General features: G+C 50.1%; 1 protein-coding gene across 1 annotated transcript; it reads right to left on the reverse strand.

Annotated features, from left to right (window-relative positions):
* Nucleotides 1-340: 340 nt before the first annotated feature.
* ZNF367 (zinc finger protein 367) lies at nt 341-6,729 on the reverse strand (the record flags this gene model as incomplete). The annotated part of the gene is made up of 5 exons (XM_084305570.1): nt 341-3,012; nt 3,613-3,751; nt 4,149-4,268; nt 5,817-5,967; nt 6,277-6,729. The coding sequence occupies 5 exons, from the start codon at nt 6,727-6,729 to the stop codon at nt 2,772-2,774; spliced, it is 1,104 nt and encodes a 367-aa protein (XP_084161696.1). The 3' UTR covers nt 341-2,771.
* Nucleotides 6,730-12,358: the final 5,629 nt, after the last annotated feature.

Consider the following 12,358-nt stretch of genomic DNA (forward strand, 5'->3'; position numbering starts at 1 on the left):
GGGCAGCCGGCCCGCCACAGCCCGGCCCGGCCCGGCACGCGGCGAAGGGCCGCCCGCCCGCCCGGCCCGAGCAGCGGCGGCGGCCGCAGGGCGTCCCCTGGCGGAGCCAGCTGAGGAGGCGCCGGGCGCGGGGAGCCCTCCCCCGGAGCCGCCGGCAGCCCCGAGCTGCGAGCCACCGGCTTGCTTTGTTTTAGACCCATCTCCTCGGAAAAGAGGAGGACCTCACAGCAAGAGGAGGGACACGGGTCCTCTTTGTTCTGCCACAGGTCGGGCGGGTGGGGTTATAAGAACAAGGAAGAATGGAAATACTAAGAATTACTATAAACAGCACGCACGTACACAGGATTTGAAAATTAAACCAACTCTTTATTTAAAGCATCTATTGAAATAACGGCACATTCACTCTTCTGCTGTTGTCATGCCAAACAACAATACAACCTTCAAGATTCTTGTGTGTAATCACTTCTTTATAACACAAAAAGCAATCTTCCACACCTTAATTTTTTAACTTGGTATCTTAACCCAAACCTGTCACTACACAAAACAGCTTGAGCTGTCTGAATCTGCTCTACAGCTAAGTAGAATTCAGCATGCTTGTCATACTGAAAGAAATATTCTGCAAGTTGTCCAAAACCTTACAGCTGATTGAAGAAAACAAAATCAACCAGCGAAGTTATGACTTCAGCCTGCAACCAGCTGGTGATTACAACGGAGCTGAAGATTTTGAGCCCTGTGAAATACTACTCAAACAATTCTAAGTTACAACTTGGTAATACAACAGATTTACACTCAGGACTCATTTTGAGATCAGAGTCTTTGCATGTAGCCAACTGAACAGTCAAAACCAATTTGTCACATTCTAAATCTATACCCTGAATTACCAGTTTTACATAGACTAAGGAGCCCAGAATGACTCCAAAGTGTTTCAGACTTTTAAGCCCAAAAAGACTTAAAAAAAAAATAAATGAGCCTGATGCCAGCTGAAAACAGAAGTTAAAACCGTATAACTGGTACAAAATTAATTACATTCCACAAACATGATCTTTGTTTTTTGTTTTGTTGGTGGTGGTTTTTGTTTAAATATTCAATGACTCCTTAGTCAAGTGCATCACGAACATATGATGTTAAACAAACACAGTTAATACAATTTTCTACCACAACAGGTTATCAACCATCAAAGAACATAATACAACACTTGCAGTTTCTGGTGGAAAAATAGACTTACTATTCTGGAACAGCTGTAGGCATCTAGTCAGTCTGTATCAAGTGATTGATAAAATGCTATTTTCCTCTTGCTTAAACAAGAGGGAAAGTGGCTTCCCTTCTCATCTGAATTTCCTGACCTTCAATGAGAAGGAAGAGTTAAAAGCAAGCAGGTCAGTAAATGAATTATTAATATCCCCTCAAGCAGTAGCTCAACTGCAAAAATAAAATAAAAAAAAAAAAGAAAAAAGTTTGATTTGAAGATAACATCTTGTTAGCATATTACAAATCTCTGGTTGCCTTCCAAGCAAAATACAGAACAAGATTACCATAAGACGATGGTATTCAAAAGTATACAACATTCATGAAGTAACAAAATATCCCACTAAACATCTTATATCAGCATCTGATATTACTAAGCAGCGTTCTGTAACTTCATTTATTTGGGACGTACAAGAAATCACACTGTTAACACACTTGTAACTATCTTTGGAAGCCTATTTTCTAGTTGTATAGTGAATATTTTCCTGCAGTGTTTAATTGATAGCTGTGCTAAAGTTAGTGAACACAAAATGGGCATGTTATCCGTAAGTAAAGCAATAAGGTGGCTTTATGCACAGAAAATACGGAGGCTTCTATTTGCTAATAACCATGTAAAAGCAAGACTTTAAAACTTAGTGTTTGCTAATAGGAGATCTAGAATAGTTTACTACAAATCCTTACCACCCTGTAAACACCCCCTTATTAACAAAAACAAGTGCCAAATCGTTACAGGGCCAAAAAATATCGGACAAAAATATCACCAATTGTTTAACTTTGTCTAGACTTTGCAAGACTAATCATTTTCAGATAAACACAACAATGTGCAAAAGTTCCTAACATCATATGCTAGGAATAACAAGTGCTACCAATAAATTCAAACCAGAGATCAAACCAGAACACGTAAAAGAGCAAAGTCATCCTCATACCTGGAGCAGTCACAGCGAAGATCCTGAACTATTCTATAATTCACCTGCATGAAGCAGCTTCTTCCCCTCTACAAGTTGTAAGCTTTGCCCTCTATACCTCAGTGATACTAGGTAAAACATACACTGACATTTAGAAAAATGTGGTTTCATTGGTGCTTACAGTATCTTCAGACCCACCACTTTATATAAATTTGCTTAAATAGTTCAGATAAATACTTTTCTTTTTGTCAGCCTTCTTTGGCCACGTGTACCATTCTGCTAATCACAAACACTGATTAGTGAAACACTGTGATTAGTGCTTCCTGTGAAAACTGCTTCAAATAAATGAGTTAACCTTGCAAAATCTAGCTTCCCACATGTACTTTGTTAACCCTGCATTACGCAGCCCTATATTTACAAAATACTTAGAAACTTTACATCTATCTTTAACCTTACAAAAAGTGCAATTCTCTCACCCCATGTTATGGGGTAACAACATTCTTCATAAATTCTACAGAATAGCAGCCTGTGATAAGCAAATAAGGTGCTTAGCTTATGCCCAGGATCTAACTGGTTAAGTACCACCAGGAAGTAATTCGTATAGGCAAACTTCTTCCCGATCTACTGCCGGAGTGGTGCCACAGCTAGGTTTGCAAGCTCAATGAGAGCCAAAGCACCATGCATACGTTCACGCTGTTCCTGGAGGCGGCGGCGGCGAGCAGCTGAGCGAGCACTATTTTTCTCTTCGCCATCCTCTTCATCAGACTGAAAATATTCCATCGGGTCCTGCTGTTCCTGATCGGTTTTCTGGATTACTTTACTTTTCAAAGCAGGAGCACGCTGTTCTCTAGTCTCCCAGTATCTAGAAAATCAAATGTGAAGAACGTTTTTGAAATACATACAACTCATGTGCCAACCCATTCAAAGCTAGCAAAAAAGACTCAAGGGCTTTTTTTTTTTTTTTTTTTTAAAACTTGGCACACAACTGAGCACTGCACTTTGTTTTATCTTTCAGCCCTTATATGGTAGTATTTAAGCTGTCAGAAACCTACATTTAAAATGACAAAAAGGGAAGTGCCCAAGCAAACATCTGTGACAGACCATTCTGCCCCATGGTATCCCCCAACGGGCTACCTGTGTGCACACAATTCATGTCCCTCACATAAATGCAAATTCAGATGGAAGGCTGCAGTACTAACAAGTTATTAGCAAGTGTTATTCAAGCAAAGACACACATTTAAGCAGAGAAAATAAAATTAAAAAAAGACATTTCTCATGAGGAACTTTGTCTTAACTTAGAGTCAATAGTTCTTAAAGGACAGGCAAGGCTGGAACAAGTAATGCTAGAGGCACAGCTGATTCTGGTTTGTTTTCTTTTGTTTTTCGCCTCCTAAGAATAAAGTGTTTTCTCAGGCCACTTTTATGACTATCTAGACAAAGATCACACCATATGGGAACTTACTTTGCTAGCCACTCAGCCACGTCTTTATTGTCAGCTGTCTGGTTTTTACTCAGGCTGTCAGTGAGTTCTTCCCTCTTCAGGCGGGCATATGGATGGTTGGGGCAGTGACGGTTTGCATGAGTGAATCTGCTCAGACAGCCTTAAAAACACAAAATGCCAATGAAAGACACGGTAAGGAAAGCAGTCAACCTCTGAGCAACCATAATATCTGTGGGATGAAGAGGCTGCCAAATCCAGCTTTCCTCACTCTAGAAGAGCCTAGATACAGTTGAAAACAAGTTCTACTTGGCAAGGTTTGTAACACGCCCAATCATTTTATACATCAGTATCAACAGACATCACTAGTAACACTATATAGTAACATACGCAGACCTTCAATTCACACTTGGATGCTGATGCAGATTGGCTGGCTACTCTCGTCTCTAGCAGCTCTTCCAAAGTTAAGAGCCAAAGCTTTGATAGATTGCTGATGTGCACACGTTTACAGCAGTAGGCTGACCCTAACTCTGAAAGCCGCGGGTCATTCTCTGGCTCACCATTCTCTGAGCAGACGAAAGGCTTCTCCCCTGTGTGGAGACGCTGGTGAGTTTTGAGCTGCCCACTCTGAACAAAGGCTTTCCCGCAGTCTGGGTAGTCACACAAATAAGGCCTTTCACCTTAAAAATAACAACAGAACAGATTTGTGAAAGCTGTGTATAAAAGAGGAGTCATAGTATCCACTAGTCATCCTTGGCTTGATATTTGCACAAGCAAGCTCTTCATTTACCCACTCAGGCACTCTTGTCTACTCAGAAAGCATTACTGTACCAGACAGCCAAGATCCACTCTCACCCCACAGAGATATTCAATACTAATGGATAACACTTTTCCCTCCAGAGAAATGATGAAGTTATAGGTTTTCCATGTTTTTTGTTTTTGTTTTTTTTTTTTTTTAAGACCCTTGCAGAGTACTACACAACCTTTGTCCCATGAAACTATGCACCTACAGAGCAGGAAACATATGAAGTGAAACAATTGAAGTAATGTAATTCAGGTTGTAACCATTATATATATATATATATATATATATATATATATATATAAAAATAATACATATAATAATATTATATCACAATATATATGATATGATATCTAATATTATGACATAGCATAATGTATATAAATGATATGATATTATGATATCGTTATATATATATTATCATTACCATAGGTTAAATTGGAGTAAAATAACCAAGATCAACAATATAGCAATGTATGAAGTTGCAGAAGTATCTCACTATAGTTTCAGTAAATTATTTGGAAAAAGTTGGAAAAGTGAAAGTATCAAAATAAGCTTATGCCAGCCAAAAAAGCTGTCTCCAAACAGCTTTCAAAAACGACTTCTCCATGCAAACTTCAACACGAAGAATTCAGATGACAAGTGTCTCCTCTCTGTCTCAAGAGAATCACAGGTGTGCCACGCCACCACCGCTCAGAAAGGATGACAAAGTGAGGTTAACCATGACTTACTGGAGTAACATCAGGCTAAGTTCTGCTCAACTAAGCAATCCGTATCTAACATGGAAGTTTGACACCTAACATAAGCAAATGAAATGAAAACATCTTTTGACCAAAGAGCACAAGGAAACTTGTGCTTAGTGTTAGTAACAAGATTTGCCTTATGCACTAGAGTCAGAAAAAGAGACTGTGGGAGCCAGCTTTTCACTTTGTTGTGTGGTATTGTGAACCACGATAGCTCACAGCATATTAAAAATAAAACAAAACACACAAGCTTGAAGGAAAATGTATTTGATTGGAATGAAAAACAGCATTTCCCTTTAATTTCTAGTTCGTGAGGGTATCGAATGCATTGACGCTGGATCTCCGTTTCACTGCATGTTACTTCTGGAACTGCTTTGTGTGTGCGGGTCGCTAAGTTAGCGTGACAACCCCCACGGCAGAAAGCAGACTCTAAGCAAGCAGCCGGCAGGAGGGAGAGGCGGACAGCGACTCCCAGAGCATCTCAACTTTTCACCCAGCGCTCCAGCCACACAGTATCACGCTGTGCCGGCCACGGAAGGGCTTTACAAGATACTTTCTCCTCCCATGGCTACACTTTAACTGCGGCTGGGAAGGACGGGCAGGAGCAGGGGCGGCGGAGGTGCGGCGCTGGCGCCCGGCCGCGCGCAGCCAGGTGAGGGAGGCACGGGACGCTCCCCGCTTACCGGTGTGTGTCCGCTTGTGCGCCTGCAGCGACTTCTCCCGGGGGAACACCCTGTTGCAGACGTTGCAGCGGATCCTGCTGGACGAGTGCTCCCCTTCGCTGATCAGGTCCCGCACCGTGTCCGCGCGGGGCCGCCCGCGACGGGTCCGGTCCTGCGGCGGGGCAGGGACAGCGCTGAGGGGGAGCCGCCCCCACACAGCCCCCAACACCCCCCACACCCTGCCCGGGGCCGCGGCGGGCAGTCGCCAGGCGGCGGCAGCAGCGCGGCCGTTAACCGCCGCCCGCGACCGTTGAGGGGGGGGGGGGGCGCCCCCCCACCCGTTCCCCCCCCACCCCCCCCTCCCTCCCTCCCTCCCTCCGCGGGCGCGCGCGCGCGGAAGTGACCTCACCGCGCGCGGGGGGGGGCGGCGGCGGCGGCGCGCCCCCCCCCCCCCCCCCCCCACCTCCCCCCCGCCCCTCACCTTGAGGTGCCGGTGCCGGTGGCCGCCGCCCCCCCCGTCCGTGCTGCCGGCCTCCTCCTCGTCCCGGGCGGCGTCCGCGGCCGCCCCGCCGCGGGGCTGCTGCGCGGGCTCGGCGGCGGCGGCGGAGGAGGAGGAGGAGCAGGAGGAGGAGGAGGAGGGGGCGCAGGCGGCGGTGCCGGTGCCGGGGCTGAGGGTGACGTTGTGCGCGTTCTCGCCCCAGCGCCAGGGGTAGACCATGAAGTCGCTGAAGCCGGGGCTGGTGGGCACGGGCGGGGCGGGCGCCGGCTCCTCGCCGCCACCGCCCCGCCGCGGGGACGGCTTGATGGGGGCGGTCCTGATGACGGACACCAGCACGCGCTGCGGGGAGTCCTGGCAGAAGATCACCGGCGGGGCCGCCGCCGCTGCAGGAGGAGGAGGAGGAGGAGGAGGAGGAGGAGGAGGGCGCTCCGCCATCGGCGCTGGCGGCGGAACCGGCGGCGAGGGCGCGCTGGGGGGCGGCTGCTGTGGTGGCTCCGGGCGCGCCTCAGCCGCTGCTCATCGCCGGAGGGGTCTCGGTGCCTGCCCCGCGATCGCGACCCGCTGCTGGAGCCGGAGCCGCGAGGTCACCACCGGCAGCGCCAGCGGCAGCCGGCGGCCATAGCGCCCCGCGCGCCTCTGCCAAGCGGCCCCCGCCCCGCTGCCGGTCCCGGTCCCGGTGCCACCGGCCCGCAGCGCGACCCGCACCCTGGGTTTTCCCGCGTTACATTTCGCGCCTGGGCGTAACCAATCACCGAACGCACCCCCCACGTCACGGAGCGGCAGCTCCCCGCGGCCAATCGCGCGGCCCGGCAGCCCGCTCGGCCCCGCCCCGCGCCCCGGGAGCTGGGCCCGGGCGGGAGGCGGCCGCCGTCCCGCCTCCCCATTGGACGGGGCGCGGCCCCCGCGCGCCGAGCGCGGCCGCTGATTGGCCCCGCCGCCGGGCGCGAGGCGCACGCTGTTGTTGTTGCGAGGCCCCCGCACCAATGGCGGCGCGGCGCGCGCTGGCTTTAAAGGGGCCGCCGCGGGCGGGAGTGGGGAAGAGGCGCGTGGCGGGGGGGGGAGGGGCGAGGCGGGGCGGGGACGGTGCCCTCCGCGTGGGGGCGCGGGGCTGAGCGGGGGGGGGCGGCCGTTATGGCGGTTGCGGCGGCCGTTGGCAGGCCCGGGGTCTCGTCAGGGCCTCCCGTCAGAGCCAGCGCGGCTCAGTAGCCAGGGCGGTTCGGCTCGCGCGCTAGTTCCGCCTCGCTATCGCACCATCGCAGCTGTCCCAATTAGAGGCTGTGAAATGAGTAATTTGTACAAGAGTCATTACTGGCTAATCTGTGAGATTAATGCCAGGCGCCCCTTCGTTACGCCTTACGGTTCACTTCGTCACGGCTACCCTCTCTAACGTAACTAGAAAAGGTCCCTAGCGTTTCTTTAAATAAAATCGTCTTCATGCTACCGACACTCCAGCTTCTCCAGCTTGCTGCTACGTGCCAAAGTCCTGCCCACGCACTTACCAGGCCTGAGAAGAAAACACAACAGCCTTTAACTAAACACCGTTTCCAAAATGAGTGAACAGGTTTGAACACGCTTGGATCTGTGCCACTCGAAACTTCAGCCCTAAAAATAACCCGGAAGAGAAAGTTCCTGTGAGAGAACAACTTACATTTGGAAAAAAATAATAAATAAATAAATAAATAGTGATGTATTAAAGTAATTGCGTCCTGGAAACAAACGGTGAATAGCTTTTACAATTTTCCAGAACTGTGTAGCTGATGCTGCAAGTGTTACAGGTAGCTACCGAGAAACTCCAGTGAGGGATAGAATTAATGTTACAGTTCGGTACATAGAATGGTAGATACTGTGAGTTGCTATCATGCAGTAAGATAGAAGCAAGCAACTAAATATCTCCGTAATTATCCTCTGCTAGCTCAAGGTAGGTGTGAAATTTTGAAACGATTCCCAAGGCCCTAGCTGTGGATCAACTTCTTTACACAGATTTTGTTAATTTATCTAGTCTGAAATAACAGATCTTTGTTATGCACATTAGGAAGCAGGGCAAAAGAGTGCAAAGAGTGCAAAAGTGAACTGATGCCGTTTCTGATATATTAGCTGGTCTGAAAATTAGAGTTTTGTGCAATGACGATGACCAAGAGGAGAGAAGTGACTTCTTTGTCCAGATCCTGCTACTGGAATGGGAAACGCATGCACAGCATGCACAGCCTAAAGGACTCACTGCTTTTCATTACACACAGCCATACATATAAAACTAATGGTTAAGGTCACACCGTGTAAAGACGGTTATAAAAAAATAATCTGAGCTACAGTATCTTAATTGAACAATACTAATTGTGTTTGTTCCTTGTAATATTTTGATGATGTTCTATCAACTTAATAGATAAAAGCACTGATATTTTAGTGGTTTAGTTAGTGTAGAAACAAGAGAGTGCTCTCTCTCAGAGGTAAATTACCAGAATAATGAGCCATTACACAGTCTACCATCAGACTCTGCGCAGAGAGCTCTCCCTAGGAAGTCTGTATCCACCCAGACCGACTGCCAGCTCAGAAAATGAGGCAGTTCAGGTTTCTGGATGCAGGGAGTGTCTGAGCCTGCTGCTGCCCTCAGAGGGCGGCAGAGACACAGTGTGCGTGAGGTGCGAGCAGGTGGATGACCTGGTCCGCCTGGTGGCAGAGTTCAAGGAGGAGGTGGAGAGGTTGAGGGATATCAGGGAGTGTGAGCGAGAGATAGACTGGTGGAATAACTCCCTGCAGGGCCTCAAGGAGAGGTACCGGGGTGAGACACTCCAAATGGGGGTGGATCCCCTGCCCTGTCGCCGTCAGGCAGAGGGAGGGGACCTGGGAGTTGAGGAGGATTGGAGACAGGTCCCTGCTCCACCTCGCAAGCAACACCCACCCCTACCGGCCCCACTTTCCCAGGTGCCCTTGTGCAACAGAGCTGAGGCCCTGGAGCTTGAGAGACCAGTAGGTGAGGATGAGGTAGAAAGTCTACCCAGGGGGATGCTTAGGGCGGGGAAGTCAACTCCACGCCTCAGGACTGCCTCCACCAGGACAGCAAGAAGGGTGATTGTTGTGGGAGACTCCCTTCTCAGGGGAACAGACGGCCCTATTTGTCAGCCTGACCCTACCCGTAGGGAAGTCTGCTGCCTCCCTGGGGCCAGGGTCAGGGACATTGCCAGGAAGCTTCCCAACCTGGTTCAACCCTCTGACTATTATCCTCTTTAAATAGTCCAGGCTGGCAGTGATGACACTGAAGACAGAAGCCTCAAGTCTACCAAACAGGACTTTAGGGGGCTGGGACGATTAGTGGAGGGAGTGGGAGTACAGGTGGTGTTTTAATCCATCCCTACGGTGGCAGGGAGGGGTACAGACAGGACCCGGAAAGCCCACCTGATAAACACGTGGCTCAGAGGCTGGTGCCAACACAGGAATTTTGTGCGTTTTTTTTTTTTTTTTTTTTTCACCATGGGGCGCTTTACTCGGCACCTGGCCTGATGGCCACAGACGGGTCCCTATCTGTAAGGGCAAAACGGATTCTAGCCCAGGAGCTGGCGGGGCTCATTGGGAAGGTTTTAGACTAGGTAAGAAGGGGGACGGGGCTGAAACAAGGCTTGTTGGAGCTGTGCCAAGGGGAAAAAAGGCAAGGCTGGGGGATAAGGCAATGGCCCAGCTGAAGTGCATCTGCACTAATGCACGCAGCGTGGGTAACAAACAGGAGGAGCTGGAAGCCATCGTGCAGCAGGCAGGCTACGACTTGATTGCCATCACGGAGACGTGGTGGGACCAGTCTCATGACTGGAGTGCTGCAATGCCTGGCTATAGGCTCTTCAGAAGGGACAGGCAGCACGGAAGGGGTGGTGGTGTGGCTCTCTATATTAAAGAGTGTTTTGATGTCGTGGAACTTGAGGCTGGGAATTATAAGGTTGAGTCCCTATGGATTAGGATCAGTGGGAAGGCCAACAAGGGAAGCATCCTGGTGGGGGTCTGTTATAGACCGCCAAACCAGGATGAGGAGACGGATGAGGAGTTCTACAGGCAGCTGGCAGAAGTTGCAAAATCATCAGCGCTTGTTTTTGGGGATTTCAACTTCCCAGACTTATCCTGGAAGCACAACACAGCCCTGAGAAAGCAGTCTAGGAGGTTTCTGGAGAGCGTGGAAGATAGCTTCCTGACGCAGCTGGTTAGTGAGCCTACCCAGGGAGGTGCCCCGCTAGACCTTCTCTTCACAAACAGAGAAGGACTGGTGGGAGATGTGGTGGTCAGAAACTGTCTTGGGCAGAGTGACCATGAAATGGTGGAGTTCTCTATTCTCGGAGAAGGCAGGAGGGGGATCAGTAAAACCGCTGTATTGGACTTCCGTAGGGCTGACCTTGAGCTGTTCAGGGCACTGGCTGGTAGAGTCTCTTGGGAGGCGGTTCTGAAGGGCAGAGGGGTCCAGGAAGGCTGGGCACTCTTCAAGAGGGAAATCTTAATGGCGCAGGAGCGGTCTGTCCCCATGTGCCCAAAGATGAGCCAGCGTGGAAGAAGACTGGCCTGGCTGAACAGAGAGTTGCAGCTTGAGCTTAGGAGAAAAAAGAGGGTTTCTCCTAAGCTTGAGCTTTTCTCCTAAGCTTGAGCTTAGGAGAAAACGGCGGGCCATTGAGGAGGACTATAAGGATGTTGTGAGGCTGTGCAGGGACAAAATTAGGAAGGCCAAAGCTCATCTGGAGCTCAATCTGGATACTGCTGTTAAAGATAACAAAAAAAGTTTTTACAAATACATCAATGCAAAATGGAGGACTAAGGAGAATCTCCTGCCTTTACTGGATGTGAGGGGGAACTTAGTGACAAGAGATCAGGAAAAGGTGGAGGTGCTCAATGCCTTCTTTGCCTCAGTCTTTAGCGGCAATACCGGTTGTTCTCTGGATACCCAGTACCCTGAGCTGGTGGAAGGGGATGGGGAGCAGGATGTGGCCCTCACTATCCACGAGGAAATGGTTGGCGACCTACTACAGCACTTGGATGTGCGCAAGTCGATGGGGCCAGATGGGGTCCACCCTAGGGTACTGAGAGAACTGGCAGAGGAGCTGGCCAAGCTACTATCCATCATTTATCAGCAGTCCTGGTGATCGGAGGAGGTCCCAATCGACTGGCGGCTAGCAAACGTGACGCCCATCTACAAGAAGGGCCAGAGGGTAGACCCAGGGAACAATAGGCCTGTCAGCTTGACTGCAGTGCCAGGGAAGCTCATGGAGCAGATCCTCCTGAGAGTCATCACGCAGCACTTGCAGGGCAAGCAGGCGATCAGGCCCAGTCAGCATGGGTTTATGAAAGGCAGATCCTGCTTGACAAACCTGATCTCCTTCTATGACAAAGTGACGCGCTGGGTGGATGAGGGAAAGGCTGTGGATGTGGTCTACCTTGACTTCAGCAAGGCTTTTGACACCGTCTCCCACAGCATTCTCCTCAAGAAACTGGCTGCTCTTGGCTTGGACTGGCGCACGCTTCGTTGGGTTAGAAACTGGCTGGACAGCCGGGCCCAAAGAGTCGTGGTGAATGGAGTCAAATCCAGCTGGAGGCCAGTCACTAGTGGCGTCCCCCAGGGCTCGGTGCTGGGGCCGGTCCTCTTTAATATCTTCATAAATGATCTGGACGAGGGCATCGAGTGCACCCTCGGTAAGTTCGCAGATGACACCAAGTTAGGTGCGTGTGTCGATCTGCTTGAGGGTAGGAAAGCTCTGCAGGAGGATCTGGATAGGCTGCACCGATGGGCTGAGGTCAACTGCATGAAGTTCAACAAGGCCAAGTGCCGGGTCCTGCACCTGGGGCGCAATAACCCCAAGCAGAGCTACAGGCTGGGAGAGGAATGGTTGGAGAGCTGCCAGGCAGAGAAGGACCTGGGAGTGATGGTGGATAGTCGGCTGAATATGAGCCAGCAGTGCGCTCAGGTGGCCAAGAAGGCCAACGGCATCCTGGCTTGTATCAGAAACAGTGTGACCAGCAGGGCTAGGGAGGTGATCGTCCCCCTGTACTCAGCTCTGGTGAGGCCGCACCTCAAGTACTGTGTTCAGTTTTGGGCCCCTCA

The sequence above is a fragment of the Netta rufina genome, assembly GCF_964035555.1.
Source record: "Netta rufina genome assembly, chromosome: Z".
Taxonomy (NCBI): Eukaryota; Metazoa; Chordata; class Aves; order Anseriformes; family Anatidae; genus Netta; species Netta rufina.